This window comes from Peromyscus maniculatus, chromosome 11 (assembly GCF_049852395.1).
Source record: "Peromyscus maniculatus bairdii isolate BWxNUB_F1_BW_parent chromosome 11, HU_Pman_BW_mat_3.1, whole genome shotgun sequence".
NCBI classification, from domain to species: domain Eukaryota; kingdom Metazoa; phylum Chordata; class Mammalia; order Rodentia; family Cricetidae; genus Peromyscus; species Peromyscus maniculatus.
In genome coordinates, this window is record NC_134862.1 from 96,839,480 (window position 1) to 96,866,113 (window position 26,634).

Genomic DNA, 26,634 nt, shown 5'->3' on the forward strand with positions numbered 1-26,634 from the left:
TTTGATTGGAAGGTCCTTTTGCCCTAGTAACTGAAATCATACTCCTTCTATATCTCACTTTATTTCTATATTTTGGCAAAGAATGAAAAAAGTTATGATACCATTTCTTTTCAAGCAAATGGAATTTACTGAGTTTCTATTGAATGCAGAGAATCACACTAAAGATTAGAGGAAGCTGGTGCAAGACTAGGCAAGGCATCATTAATGAAATGTTTATTGGTCAACTACTGTATACACTACACAGTGCCTGCCCTTAAGGAGCTTACAGTCAACTGGAGAAATCTAATCCTTTTCCATCTGAAATTAAATATTATCTAATTTACCATGATCACTTTTTCCAAAATCATTTTTAGAAACTTAGGCCAGAAAAGCAGTTTCCTTTTCTTGATTCCAAGCAGAAGTGGCCTTGTTCAACTGAGCAACCAACCTCTAAAGCTATTTTTTGCTCATGCAGAACGTGAGGAATGGGCCAACTTTGCCTGTATGATGATAGAGCCATGCTTTCAGCATGTTCAGGTTAAGTGTGGTCCTTATACCTGGTATTAGGTGCAAAATATAAAAATTAAGCCAGAAAAGAGGGTTTGAACTGGCTTGAGTACAGACTCTGTGTTCAGGTGTAAAACTCCTAAACTCTGTTTGAAGCTGTGGCAAATACAAGGTAGTTGTGTGAGAGAACATATGGAGTGGATGAGCATCTGGAATGGACTAGAAGAAGAAGAGAAATGGAGGCCAATCAATGAAACCACTGGTTAGGACATTCACTTTCTCAGAACATTCCCAACATGGAGGTGATGTCAGTCAGGACTTAAAAGCTGACAAATGTAAACCTGCATAAAAAAGCAGAGTATTCTTCTCATGACCCAAGGGGTCACATTCATTAATCACTTACTTGATAGAAAATGTGAAGCTGAAGGCTGGTGCCCTGTTCTCCACTCATCCATCTACTTAATAAGGAGACATGGAGCATCTCCACTCTGCCAGGTCCTAAGCTTTATTCTGAACACCCAGAGATAAGGCTTTCAGCTTCACAGGAGAAGTGAAAATACTCATAAATAGATATGAAAATGCAAAACATTGGAGGGACAAGATGCCTGCCTCCTGGGAGGAGGTAACCTTTCTTGGTTTCCATATGGATGAGAGATTCCCAGGGGCCTGTGGGCACACACACGGGTCTATCTTGGGGTCAGGTGTGTTGGAGGGTACTTTGGAGGTGATGTTTGAACCTGGGGGATCAACATGTGAACTGTGAGCAGACATAGAGAAATCATTGTAATAGACATTACCCGGGCCCTAAAGAGCTTCCAGTTCTCTGGCAATGTGCCCTCTGCAGGGACTACACTCCATATATCTGGATGAGTACGAGAGGAGAAATGACACCAGGTAGAGGCTCTGACAACTCAACATTCTATTTGGTAATGATTTTCTTCAATGACTGAACAAACAAATTCAGCAGAGGGTTAACATTTCAAGTTCTTTCCAATGAACAGTAAAATTCAGAAGGGGTGAAGAATGCCCATGTTGCCCATATTCCCATTGTCTATATAGTTTATTATTATACATAACCTCATTTTGGTAAGTGTGGCATGATAAGTATAGAACACCTTTAATGAATGTCAACCTTCACACAGGTATGCTACTGTCTGCCAACAATTTCTAGGCATGAGGAAAATGCTACACATAAAAATTCAAACCCTTCAGGTCCCTAAAAAGTCTTTAACTACTCTGTCTGTTGTATAGAAAGTGCTATCTATCCCCAGCATCTAAGGATGAGTTACTATTTCTTTCTTTTTTTCTCTTTCTTTTCTTCTTCTTCTTTTTAAATGTTGAGCACGTTCCTTTACAGAGCTTAGAAATCTTTCTGGTCCAATTGAACAAGAAAGGCCTCCTCTTGTGCCTTTTTTTTTCTCCAGGCTGATGAAGCCTTATAGAAATGTAAATGCAGTGTAAGAGGAGCTCTCTCAGGAAGCTTGTGTGGGGCTCTGCTCTTCTCCCATGCCCTCTTGTAAGAAAATTCCCTGATTCTGCTGCTGTGTGCATCTCGTGTGTAAGGGCATTTAATTAGCTACAAGTTACAACAAAGACATTTGAAAGGAGAATATATCCCTGGCACACATGCCTTTATTTTCATTTGGTGAACAGCTAGGTGTTTAGCTCCCTTATCAAGAACTGCATGGGCTGCTGGGCTAAATTGGGAACATCTCCACACTGTTTGACAAATAGATTTTTTTGTAAACTGATTTAGCCTTTCCATTGTTTGCATTTCATTATATGGCGGACTTCATGTCACAAAATCGGTATTCATTCAAAACAGAGAATTTAGAGATAGGCCTGTAGCCAGATAAAAAATATTGCACAGGTCAGGCCCATTAAGCACAGAATAATAGCAAGCTAGTGATCCAAGGGGCTGGTTTTCTGCAGAGAAGGGGCTACTAGAGCTGAGATCAGGAGCCAGCCGGGGACTTCACATAAGGCTGTGGACATATTTACACGACAGTTTTGCAAAGCCTGGTGGGAGTGCTGCAGGGGGCCAAGAAGACATTCTCTATGACAAACTGGACAAGAGACAGATTGAGCTTTGCATCCTGCATCTCCTCCCCCTCCTCCTCTCCACCCCCTTCCCCTCCCCACTGAGGTGGGGTGTACCAAGGATGGTTTTTAACACTTGGGCTGTGTCTTGTGTGGTTCTGAAACACTGGCTCAAAAGAACTTGCAGATGTTCTATGGTACCTAGGGAAGGGCCACAGCAGGACAGTCTATTTTGAAGAGAGTGCTGCACAGCAAGGTTGCTTTCGTTTTATTTCTAAAGCCTTTAGACTTGATCATGCCTGACACCATCCCATAGTTTCTCCAGGTGCAGCCTGGAGAGAATGTGGAGATGAGGGTGGAGTTTGAGAATCACTGTACAAGGTTTATGGCAAAGGGTCAAATTATTTGCCTCTGTGTGTGTGTGTGTGTGTGTGTGTGTGTGTGTGTGTGTGTGTGTGTGTGTGTGTGTGTGTGTGTGTGGCATTGGGATTGAATCTAAAGCTTTGAGCTGTATCCCTGAGCTCCAGTCCTGGTCAGGTCAGCCCCTCTTCACTGCCAGCCTCCTATGGGAAGTCCAAAAAGTCACAGTTATGTGAAAGATTTGTTTCAGTAAATAGTTTTTTGTTGTTGTTGTTTTTTTTTTAAGTAAATGGTCAAAGCCATGGTCCTTCTGACATCTTATTCTTGCTGACTGGGGTTTCCCCTTCCTCCTTGGAAGTCCTGCCTTCTGTGCTTGCCTGTCAGTGTTGGGGTTACTTGTGATGAATGGGGTGTTGTCTTTCTTACGGGAAGCTTGTCTCTCAGGACAATCAGACAAACCTGAGGAAGAGGGTGATAGCTCTTAGTTATGGGATGGAAGGGGTGCTGAGGTCTCTGGCCTGCTGGAAGCCTTTGCTGACCCCACTAAGATGAATAAATATCAGTGATGAGTAGAAGTCACAGGAGCGGGCAGAAGGAGGTGAATGTTGGTGTGTGACCAGGAATCTGCCTGCCCTCAGTTTGACTTTTAAAAACGTAGTATTTGTGAGTGAGCCCCTACTCCCACCACTGGTCTGGTAAGTATTTCATTGTGTTTGTCAGTACTTTTCCATTGCTGGGTCTACTGTTTCCCCAGGTTCTGTCTGTTGTCTTGTGTTAGACAGATGAACTGCTCACATGGTGATGTCATCCGAACAAGTATGGAGTGTAAGGAAATGAATGGAAAGGCCGGGCATAGGGTTAGGTGCTGTGGGATGTTTTGTATGTTCTGTGGGAGCCTGTTCTCGGGTTCCTCATGGCTTTAACCAGCAGGTCCGCATAGAGGATGATTAGGACCACGGGCCTGAGTGCAGGTGTCTGAGATGGTCTGCACTTGGCTGTGCTGGGGGATGGTCTGTATGGCAAATGTGTTGCTCTGATTGGTCAATAAATAAAACCTGATTGGCCGTGGCTAGGCAGGAAGTAGAGGCGGGACTAACAGAGAGGAGAAATAAAAGAACAGGAAGGCAGAAGGAGTTACTGCCAGCCTCCCGCCAGGACAAACAGCATGTAAAGTACCAGTAAGCCATGAGCCACATGGCAGGTATAGATTTATGGAAATGGATTAATTTAAAATATAAGAACAGTTAGCAAAAAGCCTGCCACGGCCATACAGTTTGTAAGCAAAATAAGTCTCTGTGTTTACTTGGTTGGGTCTGAGCAGCTGTGGGACTGGCAGGTGACAAAGATTTGTCCTGACTGTGAGCAAGGCAGGAAAACTCTAGCTACTGTTAGGTTGTAGAGCTTTTGCCTAGAATGAGGCCCTGTGTTTTGTCCCCATTCCAACAGAAGAAAGAGAAGAAATGAGGGAGGGGACGAAGAAACAAGGGATTGAGCTAGGCAAGTGCTGGACCACAGAGCTGTACCTCCATTCTCTGAATATAATCTGGTCAATAGATGAATGGGTTGCTTAGTTAGTTGTTAGCCCAGGATGTCCTGGAACTCACTGTGTAGCCCAGGCAGGCTTTAAGCCTGTGGTGATTGATCTTCCCTCCTGTGTAGACTTTCCATCACTGGGTGTAGGGTTTGCCCCACTCTGCCTAGCTTAGAATATACTTTCCAATTATACTCGTGCCTCACTGGTCAGCGCTGTAGGACTTGTTGGCCTTGCCTTGGCCGTATTGCATTTATATTGGCTAAATTTCCTAAATGGATATTAAAATCTTGGTCCCCAGGACAATGTCACTCACAAATGGTTTTCACTTTACCTAACTCCACTTCCTCAGTGGTTAACCTTACCTCCTTCCTTCTCCTTTCAACACTGACTGCAGTTTACACTTACCCTCAAAGCACCATTGAATAGGCACCCTCATAGCTATTCTTCCTTAGTGGGTTGGGAATCCATACTGCAACAGCCTCTAGGCAATTCCCCTAGAAAGCTGGATCATTTCATTTGGGAATTTCTGTTGAACTTTGGAGTGTTGCCCTGGATTCATAAGCTAAGAGGAGACACTTTAACAACAGAACTGACCAGGCTCCTGAGGTCCATTGAGCTACTGACTTAGCATCTCACACATGCCCCTGACATTTTTGCAGCTTAGAATCATTTTCATGGGCCATTTGTAAAGAATACCCTTTCATTTGCAGAGCTCACAGTAGTCTTGTATCACACATTTACTTCCCAACAAATGTTTTCTGGAACATTTTTTATTATGAGGTAAGCAGAAAGGGGAGGGGTGTGTTTTCTATGAAAGATCTTGTGTGTGTGTGTCCGCGCACACGTGTGTGTGTGTGCACGTTTATATATGTATATGCCCATTTGCCCAGATAAGCAATTTATTTGGTAGACTACTGTGTTAGGTACAACACAGATAATTAAAACCTGAATACTTTACTGCATAGAAAACAGAAACCTAAATACAAGGTACTCCAAATCAGGTAGACCAATGTGTTATGAGATGGGGTTAGGGTATGGGTTCTGTATGGTGACCCTTGAGGGACATGTGAGAATTTTCTATCTGTATACAGACTGTCTAGGTACATATTGTTTTTGACTGAATAGGAGGCAGACTCACAGGGGAAGGTCCACTCTCTTTGAGATTCTACAGGATTTATTTATAAAAGATAACTCCCACCCAGAATACAGGCACATGACTTTAGACTGTTAAACAGAATGTTTATGTCTATTCTCTATACATCTCAAAATATTGATAGGGATTGGATACTTGAATGGGCTTAACTGTCAATAGATGGAAATGAGACCAGTGGTGGGATAGACTAGGGCAGTACTGGAAAGTTGTACCCACAGAAGGAGCACGTTAGAGTTTGCCTTGTCTCATTTAATCATCTTTGCTAATAGAGAAAACAGAATGTGGCCTTATCTCCTCCCATGATCGTTTTAGAAGTATTATATCCAGACCCTAGAGAAGTATCATATCCTAGCACGTCTCAGTAGAAACCCCCTTCCCCTGCCTTCTGGAAAGCCTAGAGCAACCAACCAGGGCAATTCTGTAAGTTTATCAGAGTTCTTTTTGTTATACAGGAGATCTTGGGGAAATTCCAGGCCATTGTGGTCATCGCTAGTTTTTTGTTTTTTTACTTTTTTTTTTTTTTTTGGCATTTTTCTGAATTTTGGCGTTTTGTTTTGGTTGTTTTTTTACTCTTTGACTCTTTTGGGGGCCCTGCCACCCAATTCCCAAATAAATATACATGGAGGCTTATTATTACTTATAAATGTCCTGCCTTAGCTTGGCTTGTTTCTGGCCAGCTTGGGCTTTTTCCTTTTCTTACTTCTGTAAATCTTACTCTGGGGCTGTCTGGGTGGCTGGCCCCTTCTTTTTTTGCTCCTTGATCTCTCTTGCTCCTCCTGCTCTCTTTTTCTCCTTCTATTATTCTCTCTGCCTTCCAGCCCCTCCTATCCCTCTCCTGCCTTGCTACTGGCCTTTGAGCTCTTTATTAAACCAATCAGGTGCTTTAGAGAGGCAAAGTAATACAGCTTCACAGAGTTAAACAAATGCAACATAAAAGAATGCAACATATCTTTGCATCATTAAAACAAATGTTCCACAGTAAAAACAAATGTAACACATCTTAAAATAATATTCTACAACAGCTTTGTTTGCTTGTAGGCTTTTCTTTTTCTTTTTCCTTCCTTCCTTCCTTCCTTCCTTCCTTCCTTCCTTCCTTCCTTCCTTCCTTCCTTCCTTTCTTTCTTTCTTTCTTTCTTTCTTTCTTTCTTTCTTTCTCTTTTTTTCTTCAGTACTGGGGGTTGAAACCAAAGCCTGCTGCATGCTAGGCAAAGCCCTCTACCACCAAGCAATATCCCGAGCTCTGCAGCTTGTGTTTTCATAAAAAATAGTTTTCTCCCTCCTTAGACCTCTTGGTCCCTCAGAGGAGACATTTTAGACTTGTCTGGGAGCCACAGGGCAGCCATGAGGTCAAACCTTGCCAAGTGACGTCCTCCCCAGTACAGAAGGGAAGGGCAGACCTGGGGGCTTTCTTTGTGTTCTGAGTTCTTGCTGGTGTCTCAGGCATTTACCCAGGAAACTACCACAGAGCACTGAAAAGTTCATGTGTGACAAGAAGGAAGGGCACTCACCTCAGCGAAGGGTGGCGAGTGGCCGCTGTGTTATGTTTTCTGAAGCCAAGCCTCCTGCTCATGGACAATTAGTTACAGGAAGTCAGTGCTTTCCTTTCCGTGTTCCTTGTGAGTCCTTTTAAGAGGTCTTTTAAGATACATAAGGGTGAGTTAGGTTTCTTTTCTCTCTAATGAAAATAAATAAATAAAGCTTAGATTTATTTAGCTTCTTAATTCAAGTGGTAACTAAACTCTGGAAGAAGAAGAAGGAGGAGGAGGAGGAAGGAGGAGGAGGAGGAAGAGGAGGAGGAGGAGGGAACAGCAGGTTCTTTAATTGTGTCCTTCTCTACTGCACACTGCACACTCCACACTCGATGGTATGGACCTCAGGGTTAGAAAGGCTTGGGGTTTGAGAGAGTGAGAGGAGAGCCTGCTATCATCAGGGCACAGCTGGCCGGCCACCATGTCACCAGCTGTGGTGACCTGCTAGAGGAAAGGGATAGGAGGCATTCTCTGTCTTCCTTTGTTTTGTATCCAAAGTTTTCTTTTCTTCTTTGAAAATTTTAATTATTGAACTTTTAATTTTGTATGTGGGTACATGAATGCCATGGCACTCCTGTGGAGGTCAGAGGACAACTTGTGGGAGTTGGTTCCCACGTTTGAGCACGTAAGCCCTGGGGACCGAACTCAGGTGGGTGGTCATGCTTTGTGGCAAGACCCTTTACCACTGGAGATATATTTCTAGCCCATAGTCTGGTTTTCTAGGACAAAAAAAAATGGCACTTACTAATATAATGTGTTCTCATCAGGGTCCCACTCTGGGGAAGAACAAATATCACAACAGAATTTAGCTCACAACGGAGTCAGCTCATTAGATAAACTGCTTGTAGTTGTCAACATGAGGACCTAGATTTGATCCCCCAATCCCAAGCAAAAGAGCCAGGCATGGTGGCATGTGTGTGTAATCCCAGAACCGGGGAGATGGAGCCAGGTGCATTCCTGGGACTCAGTGGCCAGCCAGCCTACTCTGCAAGTTCCTCAGAAACCTGAAGAACACCTGAGGTTGTCCTCTGACAAGTGCCCAATTGAGCATACATGTGCATGTGCAGACACACACACACACACACACACACACACACACACACACACACACACATACACACACACACACCCATACAGGGCTTGCTTGAAGGAGTTCATGAAAAGAGTTAAGCGAGCTATAGAAAGAAGCCCGAGGTGAGACCTTTGCCTTCTCTGCTGATCAGTTTCCCTCCTCCTCTCTCAGTAAGAGAGGCTGTCTCCTTTCTGGACACTATCTGTGTCCACTGTGACTCTAGCACTAGCAGAGCGCCTCAGAGAAATAGCTGTGTGCTCATTCCCCATGGGATCTTTGTCCACATTTCATCAAGAAGATATTAATGGGGTGAAATGTAAGAAATGCAGACATTGCACGTGACACACAGGAGCCACTCTGAAGGCTTTGTTATAATATGACGGGGGGGGGGGGGGGGGGGGGGGGGGGGGAGGTGGTCACAGCACATATCTGAGCATAAGGTTTGTAAAGTGTTCTTGTCCTATTACAGGCTAGAGTGCTTTCACGGCATCTTTTGGGGTAGTAACGATGGTTACCAACGAAGCCACTTTATTTATATACCCAAAACTTAGTTAATTTGAATATTTGGAAAAAAGAAAAACAAAAATACAAAAAAGCAGCACCCCTCCCACACCCCAGCTCCTCCCTGCTTATCTAGTAACCCATTCCAAGATGGCAGCTGAAGCATTGTCCTGGTTCCCCGGGGCTTGGGTTACATCTTTTCTTTCTCCCAACCTCCCTTCTCTTCTCTATTCATCTTATTAAAAAAGAATGACTTCAGTTTTCAGATTTCCTTATATTACACAGCCGTTGAGGTCCCCTTGAACTGAATCACAATGACTAGAGGAGTAGCAGTCATTATGAGTTCATTAGTTCATTCATTCATTTATTCCATTGTTCATTCAAAATGCATTCTTCATGTTTCTGAAACACGACAAGACTGCTTACCAAGTTCCATTACTGGCCCTGGAGATGCCATCAGACTCAGCCCAGTTCCACAGCTTGCAGTTAGATTGGACTCAGAGCGGGGAGAGAGTAAGCATTTTGTAAAAACTAAACTCCAAATGAAATGCCCATCTCCAAATCTACTTATGTTATCTGGGGGAAAAGGAGTTAATTTGCAACGACACTTCTCTCCTCCTTAAAAAAAATGTGACTTTAAGGGGCTAGAGAAATGTTTTAATAGCTTAGAGTGCACACTGCTCTCTTTGGCAGAGGACTGGGAAGTTCAATTCCTACAATACATTAGACAGCTCCCAGATGGCTAACTTCAGCAGCAGGGCATCTGATGCCCTCTGCTGGCCTCTGTGAGCACTGCACTTGTGTGCACAAACCTAACTCAGGCACACACACACACACACACACACACACACACACACACACACACACACACACGTACACAATTAAAAATGAAGATTAATCTTTAAAAAAAAATGTGATTTTAGAGATTCTACTACTATGCTTCAGGAGCAAAGTATACATGTGGTATTTGGGTTTGAATGTGTCATTGCTCTTTGGAGGACCTTTGTCCTCTACGCACTAGTGTATTGTCAATAATTGTGAGATTAACAGTAGTAGCTTACTGTTAACTAAGCCAAGGAAAGGGGAGAGATGTGACGTTTCTGTTAGGAACTGCCCCACCATCTTGGTGTTTAAACTTAGGTTGAGGCTCTTAGCTATCTGGAGCCATGTACCTGTAAGGTAAAAGGCTTGAGCCCCCTAACTCAGGCTGTCTTTGTCTATAATTCCCCATTGTCTATGCCCACTGCTCTGCTGTGGGTGGGTAGCCATTCAACATAGGAGGAAAAAGTTTTGCAAAGAGACAGAGTTCTTGATTTATCTGATCAGCAGACTTGTGTGAATTACTCCTGCCTGGGACAATCCAAACCAGCATTGCTGTTGGCTGCCAGCACTGTTTCAGTAGAAAGGTGTGAACGAGGAATAGCCGGGTGATCTCTCTCTTGCCTCATTTGGGGAAACACTGTGCAACTGAATTATGTGGAGAGCCCGCTGAATCCACCAACTCTCCCAGCACAGTCTTCCTCGTCAGACAGGATGACCACTCTGGGGCCAATGGCTTTCCTTGCCCTGCTCATTGTATTCCCACAGTGTACACATGGTGGAGTAACAGACAATTCACATAATCTTAAGGCAAAGGTTCTTTGTATTTCACTGGAGCAGATACTTCCCTTTCTTTTCTTCTTTTTAAACATATTTTCTTGTTGCTGTGATAAAATACCCCCAACAAAAGCCACTTAAGGGAGAAAGGGTTGATTCCAGCCCACACACTTTAAGAGCACAGTCCATCATGGTGGGGAGTCAAGGCCAAGGAAGTTGAAGCAGCTGGTCATGTCACATCCACAACCGAGAAGTAGTGAGTGATAAATGCATGCTGCTGCCCAGCCCCTTCTCCATTCATACATCCAGGATCCCAGCCAGGGAATGAGGCCACCTAGAGTGTCCCGGTCTTCCCACCCCCCATTAAGACAATCAAGGTAATGCCCCCAGTCCTGCCCAGTGGCCTGTCTCCCAGGTGATTCTAGAGTCTGTCATGTTGACAGTGAACACTGTCACACGTGTTCTTCATTTCCTTCTGTTTCTAAGATCTCGAATGACCCAAAGATGGAGTTCAACTGACTTATAACAGCATTCTCTTAGAACAATTCTTCAGCTAGATTTCAAGATAATGCTAATATTGATAGAGAGCTCACTTTGTGGAGGGTAACAATAAGATTTATTATCAAAACTATTTTTAGATAGTTTTGTTAATAAGATTTGTTAATCTCACAATTATTGACAATACACTAGTGCGTAGAGGACAAAGGTCCTCCAAAGAGCCATGACACATTCAAACCCAAACACCACATGTATACTTGGCTCCTGAAGCATAGTAGAATCTCTAAAATCACATCTTTTTTTTGATAATATTTTGTATTATCAAAATATTATCAAAAGTATTTTTAAGAATATAAAGAGGGTGGTGGTGGCACATGCCTTTAACCCCAGCACTTGGGAGGCAGAGCCAGGCGGATCTCTGTGAGTTTGAGGCCAGCCTGGCCTACAAAGTGAGTTCCAGGAAAGGTGCCAAAGCTACACAGAGAAACCCTGTCTCGAAAAAACCAAACCAAACCAAAACAAGCAAACAAACAGAGAATATAAAGAGGGGTGACTGTCATTCATAAGGCTAGGACAACTGGCCCAAATAAAAATAACCTTAGCCCAATAGGTCATATGCCTTATACCCCATAACTAGGCCAGGCACTGTGTTGAGTTAGGTTAACTTGTTGAATTGTCTTAGCAATTCTGCAAGATTGTTTTCTCAATTCCCATTTGATACAGAAAGAAACAAGAAGGGACCTGGGTAAAGTGACTCTATTCTGTTCCAAAGCCTTTCTCTCTAGGGCATTGGAATCTGAACCCTTGACCTGTCTCAGAACAGGCTAAGGCACCTCCCTCTAAGGTCTTTTATTCGAAAGTCTCTTGGCTTCTGCAAGTATGACAGACACACTCCCAATTACTCGGGGTTGGTGGAGAGAAGCAGATTTTTATCAAGCATATTCATTTGTGAAACATACCCTTAGAAGTTTGTCAGGTTCTAACATTAAAAAACAAGTTTAATGAGCTCTGTCAGCCTGTTTATGTGGATATCTGATGGCCCGATCGATCTCACTCTCCTTTCTGTTTTTAAACTAGTCCTTTGAAAATCTGGACAAAAAGGGTTAATGGAAACTCTCAGAGTAGAAACCTTTCAAATTGTATTGATACTCATCAGGAAAAAAAAATGTGCTTTTTTAAATGTTTCACAGTGACACACGCACACACACACACACACACACACACACACACACACACACGCGCGCGCACACACGCACACACGCACGCACACGCACAGAGTCAGCCTCAAATGTACTTTATGTTTAATGGGGTGGCTAAGGTGGATAATTTGATCATTTTGCTGGCATCAAACCGTGTATTGCTTATTCAGAAGTCTGTCATATCTGTTCCAACCCCCCTCCTCCACGGTCGTGCCCCCCCCCCCCCCCGACTTCTCTCCAGAATGAAACCACCCTTTATTTTGGACAACACTATCACACACATCATTGAGTCAACAATTTATAGCTTTTAAAAATAGGGATTTTTGTCCCCTCTTAGGTTTATTGTTTATCATAATCATCTTTCAAGTGAAAAGGCTAATTTACCCTTTCTATAGGAATATTTTAAGCTTGATTATCATAATATTACAGCCGCCTGAAAAGGTCTAAAAACGGGACATTGACCTTGAATGTTTTCTGCATTTAGCTCATGGTGCTTAACATTCAGGAAAGAATGTAACTGCAGCTCATTTATTAATGTATAATTTCACAATGTTAACTATGTCTCCATCAATGCATGCCATGCAGCTTGCAAAAAGCTTGCAGGATGCCCTAACATGCATCTGATATTTTATCAGAGTGAGGGCCTTGGAAACACAATGTAACAAAAGTCAGTTTTCCCACTGGACTGACTGTAGTTTATAATTTAATTTTTACTGACACTTCCCTGTGTATATTATTAGCCTGACAAAATGCAAGCAAAATAATCCTGAATTAATTAAACAGAAACCAAATTGCCTCTAGTAGTTTCTCTGTCTCTCCCTGGTTTTCCCCGCTCTTCTTCTTTCACAAAAAGCACTAGGAAAAGTGTTTGGTATGGTCAGGAAGAGAGACAACAGCTCCTCGGAGAATGGAGACTCCATAATTTGGGAATGGGTTAGATTTATGGGACAAGAGGTTCACCAGAAGTCTAGGCTTTTTTTTTTTTATTAGTGCTTCTGTGGAAGCGACCACTTTCAGCAGAAATGATTGCTTCTTGCCAATGGAGACAATAATTTAAATATCAAAGTCTGAGCCCTAGAAATGAAAGGCAACAGGAAATGCGGTGTGATGAATTGATAGCAGCCTGGTGCTAAGAGAAAGTGGGCCTCCTGACTTGGATGGACGTCTGTGTTCTCAGTGGGAAAGGTGCAAGCTTACACAGGCTCCTAGCACAATAGAAATGGGATTCTGCAGATGATGGAACAGGGGCGTATTGATGAGGGGACCTCACACGGCCGTAAGGTTTCCGAGGGAAGTGAAGGGGGTCTGACATCTGGGCTTCTATGCTTGTTACTTAAGTTTCTCTTCTGAAGGATGTCTGTCACTGGTTTCTTTTGGGAATTAAAGACAGGAGTTTCTGATAGTCTGGGTTAGGTTTTTGTGCTATAATTCATTATACCATATACGATATGTCTGAGGTAGTAGGGAAAGTGGTTCTAAAAGCCAAACCACTTTCCAAATGTTTAAGGAGTTGAGGGGAAATTCTTGGATGGTAGATTATAAGGAGGACTGGAAACATCAATATATTAAGCTATTGGCTTTCAAATGTGTAACACATGACAGAAACTCAGTGTCAAATACAAATCTCCAAACGTGACAAAGATGATCTTAAACAATTCAGTGGCTTCATCCTATTGGTTTTCATGGAGGAAGTTGAAAACTGATATCAGTAGAAAAACAAGAACGACACCCAGACGAAATTCCTCAGCATCTTTGCCCCATGTAAGAATGCAGTGTTAGGATGTTTTAGGACATGGTTTTGATGGAAATGGAGTAAAATCTCTGCCATATACAATTCACAGGCATCTGTCTTTTGTTTCCACTTAGGAATCTCTTGTTACTGTTTTATTCAAATACAAATGAAATCTGTCCTCTACTTGGTGCCTCTGCATTTGTTGAAGATGTTTGGATACTTATGACTTCATTGTCTAATGAAGAGGAGATTGGGGTCCCGCATAGAACGTAGGCCTGATGCAGGAGACACGGATAGTACCCAATTTATTTATATTCTTTGTGCAACCGTCTTCAGAGGTCTTTTGTTTGGTTCAGTTTTTCCTGATTTGGGTGGACTCCTTGCAGTAAGATTGTAAAGTATATACACAGATCAACAGCACGAGTTTATCTGGGCTTTTGTCTCCTCCGCCTCCCGCCAATGTGTTTCTGTACTTTCTCTGAGATTCTTGTATGCTTAATTCAGTTTTGCAGGTGGCATGTTTATTACTAATGATTTTCTGTTCCTGCCTCTTCCAAGGTGAGGGAGCTCTGTGGCTGGGCAAAAGCTCTCGCGATGCTTTGAACTGTGCATTTGTATAGTTTTCTGCAAGCTTTTTGCAAGTTTAGTGCAACTGGATATTATTTTAAATTGGCTGCACTGCATTCAAGGTTGCAAGTCTTGGTCCCAGTATATCCAGCAGGACTCAAGGAGCACACATTGGTCATTCAGTGTGACATGGAGTTCGGGTAAGAGCAGAAAATAATACTGTGCACATCTGTACATGTTTCTCCGTGGGCACAGAGGGCAGACTGATGCATGAATGTGTCTTAAGTGTGGTTTTAAAATATATAGCACAGAAGTTATGACGGCAGATTAAGTTCCCCGAATAAGAAAATTTGGGGAAATCAAAGATCGCTTCTAGACCGTGTGGTGACTTTAAGACCCATCAGCAAAAAACTGACTGCAAACCTTGTCTTTAAAGGGACATTGCAAAGGACACAATCAGGTTTTGTCCCAACAGACTATGTGTGTGTCACAATGGGGCTGAGTGTGGTACAGGACGCTGCACAGGTACAAAACTGGATACATTTTTTGGGGTTGCTAAGATGTGTCAAGTATACAGAATAATTTTTAAGTTTAAGTAAATATTTTGGGACAAAATATGAAACTTTTGTTGAAATGGGTTTGTATATATATTTGTATATATATATATATATTTAATGGGTATATAAATCTATTAATTTCTTTGCAAATTTAGTAAAAAAAATCAGGGTAGTGAGAGGAAAGGATGCTTTTCTTTAAAAAGCAGTGTAAGCATTTGTATTTCTCTGATTGCATTTTAGAAAAAAAACCATATTTCTTGCAAAATGCCTTTTTATTTATTTCTTTAATTGTAAACTGATTACATGTCTCATTTTCGACTGAATAGGCAAAGCTTTTTATTTTATTTTATTTTTTTTTTAAACTGGGTGTCTGCAGAGTGCTTGGATTTTCTTCTCCATCTCAGAGCTCTTTTAATTCACCGCTCACAACCAAATTTACATCTTAATTGCAGAGTTCACATTTAACAATATAGACAGCATAATGCTGCTGGTAATTAAGCTTTTACTACCTGTTTTTATACAGTATTCTTAAGCACAGTCTTTTTTTTTCTGCTGTGTGAGTTGAGTTCTGGTTCTAGAAACTTGTGTACATTTAAAGCACACACAGAGAAGGAATCAGATGCCTATATTGAATATAGCTAAATACATGGGGGGGGGGGGGGCGCGCCGACAAAATCGTGCCTGTCATTTTTATATTCTGAATTTGAATGTGGATGTTCTATTTTAGTGTTTTGTTTCTTAAGGACCTAGAAAATCTGAGAGAGTTGAGAGAGTTGAGTTCTGATGTGGTGAATTTAACACATGCTGAATATCTGAACTGTTTTATTTTCATCTCAGAGATTATACTATTTCTATCCTGTAAGACTTCAGACGCAGGAGGTTGGTAAGCAAGAGAGCTGAAGCCCATCAAAAACCTGGGTCCTTCCCTCCCCAGAAGGTAGCCGATAACTCTCTGCCATAAATAGCTGGTATCTGTTTCAAATGTACATTTGGTAGCATAAAAAAAAAAACCATTTAGTTTAAAATAGAACCCAAAGATATTCTTTATTATCTGAGAATTAAAAACAGCCTATACATCATTGTAAGAGGAAAAATACTGGTTTCCCTCTTACATTATTTTTATACTTTTGACCGAGTTCCCATAATTTTTGTATGTTATTATTTGCCTCAAACTGCTTCCTGTAGGCCAGGCTGTGGGGTGATACGCAAAATATTTCTCAGTTGACTATTTAAAACAAGCCAGGTGTGTTGTGAATAGAAGCCCTTAATCTGTGCATTTACCTAAATGCTCTGGGTAAAATCATTTATGTATGAATATGTCTCCTGGTTAGGAAGCCTGTAAGGTACTGAAATAAGTACATGCTTGAGCACAGTTTCAGTGCATTGCTCCATGCTCTTCCCACAAAAACTGTATGTCGATTTGGTCAAAATACACTGATATTTATTTGAGGTGGTGTTGCCCCACCCTGAACCCTCAGTCTTCCTCCCCAAACCTAGAAAAGAAAACACATCCTGCATGTATTTACCTTTGCTTTGAAAGGCTGTGCCTAGTACAGAGAGAGAGGGAGGGAGGGAAGGAGAGGGAAGAGAGAGAGAGAGAGAGAGAGAGAGAGAGAGAGAGAGAGAGAGAGAGAGAGAGAGAGAGAGAGAGAGAGAGAGAGAGAATATATAGAAGTGTTTACCCCTCTCAAGCTGTATCCATGCACTCCTCCCTCTTCTGTGCTGATCTGAAGCTACTACCTTCCACCCCAGAGGGCTCGCTCCACCAGTCAGTTCTTAGGCTGAAATCATGTCGAAGGATGTCTTTAAAAAAAAAAAAAAATGTTCTTTATATTAGGACACAGCAAGGGAAGGTATTAGTAGAGGCTAATGAGAAAGTAGAGCGCACACACCAATAATAATAATAAAAATAAAAATAAATAAAAAGCAGCTGCCCCCGTGGAGCACTCAATATACAGAGTAAGGCAGGATAAACTTCGTTCAGCACCTTCCGCGGAATCCGTCGGCCAAATTTGTCGAACTGGCATGAGTTCTTCTTTGCAAAAACAAAACAGACCTGAGGTTAGAAAAAACAACAGCAAATCGCTCTGGTGTAGAGTGAGTTAAGTTAGTTATGGTTGATATTTTTTTTCTCCTTTCTTTCTTTTTCTTTACTTTTTTTTTTTAAGCTTCTCGGGCGTGTGGGAGGGTAGGAATTAAAAGAATAAATACGGGAAAAGCTGCGGCTCGCGTGGGGCTTTTGCAGCCGGGCTGCAGCTTTGCCCACCGGGCGTGCGCCCTGCCTACCTGCGGGCTGCGGCTCCGGCGGCCTCGCGTCGCCTCCCTCCTGATTGGGCAGCGGCCCCCCAATCAGATGCGCTCCTGGGCCGGTGGGACTGCATATGTAAAGCCCTACTTCATATTAATAAGCTCCAATCGGGGCTTTAAGTCCTTGATTAGGAGAGAGTGTGTGAGCCTCGGTCCCAACTGGCCGTGCCTATGGGCTTGTCACCGGGAGAACGCGCGTGTTAATTGCACCCGGCTCTGTCAAGGAAACTTTGATTTATAGGTGGGGTGCACAAATAATGGTTGCCGGGCGCACATGGATTCGGTAGAACTTTGCCTGCCTGAATCTTTTTCCCTGCACTACGAAGAAGAGTAGGTACCTTTTTTTTTTTCCTTTCTTTTTGCAACTCGGCGTGGGGGGCGGGGGGCGCGTGTGTGCAGGAGCGTGGACAGAGTGGCTTGTGTGCACGCGGACCCACGTAGTGGCCTGAGTATTCGGTGTGCGTGGGTGCTTGTTGGCGTCTGTCTGGTGCCTTTTGTGTGGAGGGTGATCTCCTAATTCAGTAAGTGGAGAATTGTTCTCTGACTACAGTGTTACCTTTGAGGCAGCCCTGCGACTGTCACTAAAACAGCTGGGTGACAGTCACTTCTCCGTTAGGTACTAAGAATAGGCTCTGGGCACCAATGCTCAGTGAACTGTTAAAATGCATCTTTTACCCGGACCCATTTTCCCTAGGAAAGATGTTTAAAATACAATATTCAAAATGATTTATACCACTGAGTGCTTCTTATGTATTTGCAGGTTGACAGGTATTTGAAACTCCCTGTCACCCTTTACTGCGCGGAGTTAGAGGCAAAATTGTACATTTATTAATTCTCCTTCAGAGAACGATTGAGCAGCTAGCCCTGTGCCGCTTAGAGCTAGGGTAATGGTATTTATGTGGTTAGCATTAAGTCGGTACTTAACTGGCAAATCAGTCCGTTGAGTAACATGAGATTTTCACACATTATAAATATTTAAAGGGGAGAAAACTGAAGAAGAAACATTAGGGACTTTTTTTTTTAATCTTCCCTTAAATGGACACTGTGCAAGTCCTGGATTTGGATTATGTATCGTATTGCGTCCAGAAATATATAAAAGGGCACTTTAGTTCTTTAAATGCAGATCACTCATATTTATGAATACCTTCTTGGGTAGTCTACATATTTAGATTATTAAGGGTCCAGGGGCACTGAGTTGTAGGGTTAGGGAAAGCAAATTGGGCATTCTTGTATAAATGTATAGGTCGTAAACTTAACTTCAACTCACTGTTTAGATAGAATATCAGTGGGTCACGAAGCTGTCAGTGGTCTCTGGCTTTCTGTCAAGTCAGTTAGACTGCTTTCACATTACAGTAAACCAACTGTTATAATTTTTAAAAGAGTGCTCTTGGCAAAGCCTTTCTCTTGATAGGCTGTGGAGAAAAATATAAAACTCTGGGCACTGGGGCCATGTGTGAGTGGTAGAGGTCCACTAGCTGTCCTTAGTGACGGCCCTTTGCTCTGCATCGTCATTAAGTGGGAGATGAGAAGTGGCTCACAGTCTCTGGTTGCCTGTGTGTGTTTGAGCTTGTGTGAGTGCATGCACACGCACGCACACACACACACACACACACACACACACACACACACACACACACACACACACACACACACACACACAGAGGAACTATTAGCCAAGACTGGGATCCCAGACATCGAGAGGCTGTCTTTGCATCTGTTTGAAACACTCGAAGGAAGATCCAACCTTAAAATGCTCAAGAATAAAAATGAAATACAAACAAAGGTAAGACTGGCCACTCAGGTACAGTGAGGAGGAGGAGGAGGAGGAGGAGGTCAGTGCACCTGGGCTGTAGAATGGGAGAGTCGTAAATGTCTTCATGTCAGTGAGAATGCCTTAAGCTCACACAGATTCTGAACTTTGTCTCATAAATAAATAAACAAAGCAAACTTTAAATATCCCTCCAAGTGGTTCATGGAGAAAGTAATTTCCTTGAATTTAACTTCGTATACCTAATTTGAATAATTAGTTTAGATAGGCTTCTTAGAGCAGATGTATTTAAATGAAACCAGGGCACATGTCCTTTTGGCTTTGGCGCAAGATTCAAACTAGCTCTCTTTCTCTCTCCTTTTTTTCTTCCCTTCTTCCTTTTTGGCTCAATTAAAAGTCATCTTTTAAAAATACAGATTTATTATGTGGATGCAGTTGGGATGGTTACGTGGTTCACTGGACAGACCAAAAGATCCAGGACTGAGCATCGCATCTGCCTCTCTGTCTCAATTAATAAACCACAGAATTTATACATGCTATTAATATTCATAGTAATTGTGCCGGTTTCAACCCCATCACGTGTGTATACACAGAAATGAAACCTGAGTTATGCAGTTTCCAAGGGAAATATTGGACCATTTCTGCTTGGGAGGCTGTTAAAAAGATTCATGCAATTTATTGACCACCATTAAGAGAGCTTAAAATGTTAACCTTTAACTATGTAAGTACATACATTTTTTTTTTTTTCATTTTAGGAAAGGCGCCAGCACTTTCAAGAACACAATGCTGTAAGGCTTGTTTCGCATTGAGTAGCAGTAATAGCTGATAGCATAAATAGACGGAAAGAATGTATCTACTGGTTTTGACATATGTGTCTGTATAATCATTCTAAATGAGTGCGCTCGTCACACGAATCCCTTTCAACCTCTGATTAAAATGTAACATTGACTACAGGATTATAGAGCGGACTTAATTTTACTGACTGGTTTAACAGTTGTCACAGCTGTTGGAAGAAGGCAATTGCAACACTCCAAAACAGACAAGGAGAGGAGGTGGCAGTTTAGGAAATTCCAGCTTGATCACTGAAATCCAGACACTGAGCATTTAACAGTTTCATGTTTGTAAGGACCCTGCTCAGAGCTATGCAAATTTTATTGTGTATGGTTTCCTCTGTGTTTCAGGGTGTTGATTTTTATTTTCCCCTCGGACTCAGGTCTTCTTAGGAAAGCTAACCTGAATTGAAATAGACTTCTCCCAAAGTGATACTATCATGGGGAAATACAAAATAAAAATAAGAAAGAAACCTGGGTATAATCACAGCAGCAACAAAAGCCTAAATCATAATAAGTATGGATAGTGTTTGTTTTGTTTTTTTAAGAAAAATAGCCTGCCCAATTCCTTTAGCTATGACATAATTTGAGAATTGTTAAGAGGCACTTTAAGTTTATTTTCTGAGGTAGAATACCGAAACGCCATACTCAGAACTCACTACTTTCCGTCTTGATCCTGCTATATAAATGTGAACCTTAAAGGTAGGTGGTGTAGGTGGGGTCCTCAGACCATCGGTAAATTTCTGGAAATGATAGCCAGCAGCAATTAGCATTCTTTGGCTGTAGATTCTTAACCTTGCCCACCACAAAACTGAACAGAACCTTTCTGTTTTTCTAAGAATTAAATAAGTATGGTGCATGCCCTAAACTATATATGTATATAGTGTGAATATGTGTATGTATTTATATGTGTGTGTGTATATATCCCCCAAGTGATTTGTATTATGTAACTCATGATTTATTTTTTATCTTTTGAAGTAAGCAAAAAAAAAATTTTTTTTTTTCTTAAGTATCCCTGAGTTAGTGGAACACATGATGAACGGGGGTGGTGCCAGGCACCTATGTTCTACTAGTCCTTTGTGTTAGGGTCTGTGGGTGTTGCTTGGTGCACATTTGGTGGTGAGTTTTAGCAGCTTCCCCTCTCAGCAGAGACAAGCGCGATGGTGGAGGCTTGTTTTTTCCTACAGTGATGGCTTCTTATCTTAATGTGTTTGTGGCTCTGCAGCTTTATTTACTGAACCTAGTGTGTTGCGGTGGTAATTAACCCATGTTATTAGCAAAGCCCTTGTGGATAGTCATTAATTCTCTTGCATGGATGATCATTTTTCTAGCATTTCCCCCCAATAAGGTAGCACTGTTCCTTTTTTAAAAAAAGATACTCTACATTGAATAATGTTTGGTGTATTTCTTTAATTTAATCTGACCTGTAATGTGCAATAACTACTTCTTGAAGAATGGTATTAAAATTGTGCTTTTAAAATGCTAGCAGGAGAAAAAGACTTGTGTTGTTATTTTTTCCCCTAAAGTTGAGAGAAAGTGAAAGACTGGACTTTAAAGCCTAAGAGAAAATAATGTAGGAAATCACTTTTCACTTCAAATAGTCCAGACCTTAGAATGCATGATCACTCCTGGCTTTGAAGTTTTTTAATCAGATTTTTATTTAGTTAATAACACTTTAGGCATATTTTTGCAAAATATTGAGCTAGCAAGAAAATACTTGTGCTTCCTTGGTTGAGAAGCGATAAGGGCCATCTCATTAGCTGGGCCATATTTTTGCAATTAATTTTCCATACCTGGTGCTATTCATCAAAGAGGGCAGCAAACTTCTCTAGGGTTCTGTTTAACAATACTTTCATGATACCCCTTCGCCTCCAGAATTACAGACAAAGAAGGGGTGGTTCTTTGGGAAGGTAGCCCAATATCCAAAGTGCAAGTCTGTATCACTTGTGAAAAATTCCACAGCATTGCTTTTAGCCTAGTGAGTAAACAAACTGTATCTTTGTTTCCCATGTCAAGTGATGTACAGCAGGTTCATATGATTTCATAGACTGAGTTAAAATACATACTCTCTGGCTGACACTTTACATGCAAGTGGCCATTTACAGCAGTGATTTTTATGAAACCCATTAATAGCAAATAAACTTTCTAGCTTTGCCCCAGCAAACATTTAGAAAGAAGATGAGAGTGTGCGCAGGGTCATAGGAGAACTTCCAGGTCATGCCCTGAGTCTGGTTCCCAAGCAAATTCACAGGAAAGAGAAACAATACCAGGTTGATGTGTTACAGTGCTGGCGAGCTCCGGCCGAGCCAGCTCTCTGGAGAAAATCTTTGATTATGTTGGCCAGTTTGTTCAGTTTTTATCTCTTATACACCCACTGCTATTATATTAAATTGTCATTGTCCTAAAACACATGAGATAGAAATGAATTGCGCTTTTCTCTGCTCCCTGACAGTGAAAGATTTCACCTCTCTCCGGTCATATTCGTGTGCATTTGATAGTGCAGGGATGACACCAGGCGTCTCTCCGGCTGGCCATTCTTGCTGCATTTTGCATGTTTTGTCATTGATTATTTTTTTTCCTGTGGCCACATCTACATGGATATAGATTATTGATGCCATGACTGATAAATAAATGCACACGTGGTCCTTTGAAATCGCAAGTAGCCACTAGGAGACATAGGGGAATGTGTTTGTCTATATGTTTAACTGCATGTGAAATACATATATGTGTGTAAAGAGGGATATATAGACAATCTAGATATGTTAATATTATTCACAAGCTTTTGCCTAATAAAGTAAGTCTTAGGTATAATGCATAAATAGTTAGTGGCCAATTAAATTTGCCAGGAATGGTTTTAACCCTGCACTCATGTTTTAGGTATTTATCAGGCCCAACTGGAAAAAGAATTGATTTAGCTATTGTACACTGGACAGGTGAACAGTTAGCCTAGAATGCACATTTTTGTCTGATTTTAATTTTTTAAAAAAAATTATATTCACTTATATATTCAGCATCTAGTAACCATAAATAATTTGTAAAATAGGAAATCAACTGCTGATGGCAAATGCATAATTTAATGGGCTGAGGCCATATCCAGTAGAATATTTTGAAATAGCTCCTGGCTACATCTTTTCTTATACAATTGGCCTGACAAATATATGATAGTAAAGAGCAGGGCAGCTCTCAAACAAATGTAAAAATGTGAATTTTTATTATTGCACTCAGTAAATATGTCATCTCCTTAATTTTTTTCTAAGACAAAATGGATAAAATTAATAGGTGTTTTATATCTGTAAAATTCACCCCTGGGTTTTAGTTAATTCAGTTTTACTCTCCAAGGTGAATTTAGAATTCTGTGATTTTACTTTCGTAAATCTGAGTGTGTGTTGATAGAAAATGTTCATAGAATTGCCTTTTCTAATCTTGTAATTCTCGTTCTAATTCACACGCCCCTTTTAAGTGCCGGGCTCATTCCCTACCTTTATTTTGCATAACGCTTTACCAAACTCCAGCTCCTGTGTTTATGGAAAATTCCTGCTAGCCGCTCCTCTACACTGAGGCATTGGATCAGGGTCACCCATCTCTTTCTGAGGTGCTGAGTGACAGCCCTCTGCTCTTGGAAGGACCCACCTGACCATTTCTTCTTGTTTCCAGCTCACATTAGGCTTTCTCTTTCTAAGGTCTCAGGAAGCTTCAGCTAATGAAATGATCTCCAGTCTGACTTTTTCCAACCAGATCCTCTCTTCCTGCTGTTTCTTCCCATGGTGTCAGCTGTTTCTTTTTCTCTGATATCTTGAACAGTATTTTTTTTTTTTTTTAGTATTTTGCCAGTTTTCATAAACTATCAAATTGAAAGGATCTAGATTTTTGCCCCATCACAGATATGTGTATTGCACACATGCATTTCTCTTTTTAATTTCTGAAAGATATTTTTGAATGTTTGGAGGGATTATATATTTTAATTTCTTCAAATGATATGCATCATAATTTGTGGCAAGGCTTCTGTATTTGGAAGGTAATTTGTTAAGGCAGAGCAACAAAAGAAAGGTGCAGTTATTTAAAAACCGGATTTCCACTGGTTTTTTGAAATCTATTTCAATATACTAGCAAAGATCTCTATATGCATTTAACTATAGATTTTAACCCACAGTGCTAGCTGTTAGAGCACTGAACAAAACATTGGCTCTGATGTTTAAAAGTCTATCAAAAATAGACTTTTAAACAGATCTTCAGGACTTTGCCTAAGATTAGGTTGTATGCTACCACAAGAGCCTAAACATGAATTTATATTTCGATTATATGAAGCAGTTTTCACCACGAGCATGCTTCTGTGCATTTTCCTGTGGCCTCCAGTGCAACCAAATCGCATGCAGAGTCTCCACCACCGGGACTGAAGTGCATCTCACGTGTAATGCACATTGGCAGCACGTACCTAGCCAAAGAAAACAAATTAATATTGGGCACGCTGAGGGCTGCCAGGCACATCACAGACGTGTCAATTTAACTTCGCTTCATCATCCACCTTCTCCACAAACAGTTGGTTAGGATGGTACTAAATATGAAGAAAGCAAGCAATAAATTCTCACGTATAGCAGAGACTGGGTGGGTAAGGTGAAGGTGAGGAGAACCGGACTGCCTCCTGACTTCTTGTTTAAAACTAACTGTAGGGATTCCAGACTACATAAATGGTGATGAGTGCTGTGTAACTGATGTTCATTCAAATCCTTCTAGCAATCTGTGAGATGAGGAGCCAAGGTATGCATCTCGGAGGTGGTAAGCCTTCATTACTTTTATTTGTGAAACAAACAAACAAAAAATTCAAAACTGTGGAGAATCCTAAGGCTCCCGGGAAGGCTACTCTGAGCAGCCTCTCTCTTAGCAGAACATTGTATACGTTTTCTTAAAAAGTAAAACAAAAAAACTCCCATGCTTTCTGTTTGTATGGCTTAGTCAATATGCAGAAAAACATTTAAAACTAAATCAAGAATTTATGCACAGGCAATACGCAAAAGCTTGCTAAATTCTACTCCCTACCCGTGGGTCAGAAGAAGATCTTGGCAAATGATCATTCCTTTTTCAACTACTCCACAAACACTTTACCCATTTGTTTAATGGATTTTGAGAATTTAAGCAAAGCCCTGCTCAGTGAATCTATGTTCCCTCTTCTCTTAATACTCACCATATGAGTTAAAATGTTTTCCCAGGTATACTTTCCAAGCTGTTCATACACAACAGTCACGAGAATTTCCTTGGCTTGGGAAACATGAAAAAGCTTCCATACAAAGTTAGTAAAAATAGAAGATCAGATGGAAAAAACCCCAGAGGTTCTCCTGCTTTTTCAAGAGAACCATTCACTTGTGAGCTGTTCCCTAGACTGCCCTTTGCCCCCCACAATTCCAAATTCTTGTAGTACATTAACTTTTTCCCAAACCCAGAGTCGGCTCTGCTAAATGGTATTCATTCATCCCCACCCCCACCCCCAAATGCAAGCATATTCTAAAGAAGCTTTTTTGGCAGCCACTTATCTGTCAAAACAGATCTGGGAGTTTGACTAAGATTGTTATACCTGTAATCAACAGCTCATGATTAGAGAAAGAGAATGAGAATCATGCTTTTCCCCTAGGAGGAGATGACTAGATGCAATGGGTACTGGATCTGGTGAAAAACAGAGCATCCCTTTATCTCTAGACTTGACTGAGACCTGCCTCATCAGGTATGGGAGCATAGATTCACAGATGGGAAAGCCACTGACAGCTGAGGGGTACTGAGTCGCATGCTTGGGAATTCTTCCTATTGGAGTCTAGACAGCGTCAGGATTTGGCCTCAGGTGGGAGCATGTGGCTGATGTCTTCTGTTCCCTCTTAGCCAGTCGGCCAAGGAAGGTGAGGCACACATGGACATTTCATAGGCACAAATTCAGGCACAAAATTCGTCCCTACACACAAGGATGTCTTGTGACCCCCGTTGTTCCAGTACATTTCAGAATTCTCTCATGTTCTAGAAAGGTCACTGTTGATTTTCGTGCCCCCAAAGTAAACTGAAAACCAAGGCTTCCTCTTAGTTTCTTTGGACCATGACCTGGTGGGAGGTCTTTCCAAGAAGAAAGTGAAGAATTAACCACATGAGTGACATGGTTTTTTGTTTTTTGTTTTTGTTTCTGTTTTTTCCATAACGTTTATAGTGAATACAATTCAATTGGATAAGTTTAAAGAAAAAATAAAAATAATGTAAGGGTAAAAAGTCCCATTCCAATTGTATTTATTTATTTTCTTATTTCCTTGTGAACAAAACTTTAATGTATAGAGCATTTATGAGGGTTTTAATGATTGGAAAAAATCTGTCCTGAGATGTGGTCACCATATGTGACAGCATTACTTTTTCTCTTGTCTTCAGTTTCTGGGCTAAGTTCATTGAGGTCCATTGTCTTCTTTTCCTTGCCTTGTAGAACTTCTCTGCCTCCAGGTGGAGGGAGGGGGGTGTGCCTGGTAACCCTAGTATTCTCTGAACACTTTCCCTCTCCATTCCCAAGACGTACACCCATTTGAAAAATCTGTTTCTTTCCATTTGCTTTACTAAAGGAGCATGCCCTTTGGTGAAAAGGTACTAGAATCTTCCTGCCGACATAGGCAGTGCCCTTTATTTTCCCGGTGAATTCCAAGGAGATTGCCTCCAACACCTCCCATTTGTTTTTTCTTTTGTTTTGTTTGCTGAACATTCTACCTGAGTGCTTTTATAGTGTTTTCCCGATGGTTGTCAGTTTGGGATACTCAGCTGCTGACATTTTTGTTAAGTTAATGTCACAGCAGAAGAACCAATGGCAAACTGGAATCTGGCTCCAGTGCTGCTGGAAGATACAACTTGTGTTTGATTGTGTGTAAATACAGTTCGTTAGCTGGGGGCTTATC

General features: G+C 41.4%; 1 protein-coding gene across 26 annotated transcripts in view; it reads left to right on the forward strand.

The window, feature by feature from the left end:
- Window positions 1–26,634, forward strand: part of Esrrg (estrogen related receptor gamma) — a 630,688-nt gene that overhangs the window by 392,007 nt on the left and 212,047 nt on the right. Inside the window, exon 1 of one of the 26 annotated variants that reach the window (XM_016009234.3) lies at window positions 17,215–17,461. The exons of 24 other annotated variants lie outside the window; for them this stretch is intronic. In XM_016009234.3, coding sequence (XP_015864720.1) covers window positions 17,406–17,461 — 56 coding nt within the window. In that variant the 5' untranslated portion in view covers window positions 17,215–17,405. Of the gene's footprint in view, window positions 1–17,214; window positions 17,466–26,634 lie in introns of those variants that run through there. One more of the 26 variants, XM_016009259.3, reaches the window with a different exon arrangement.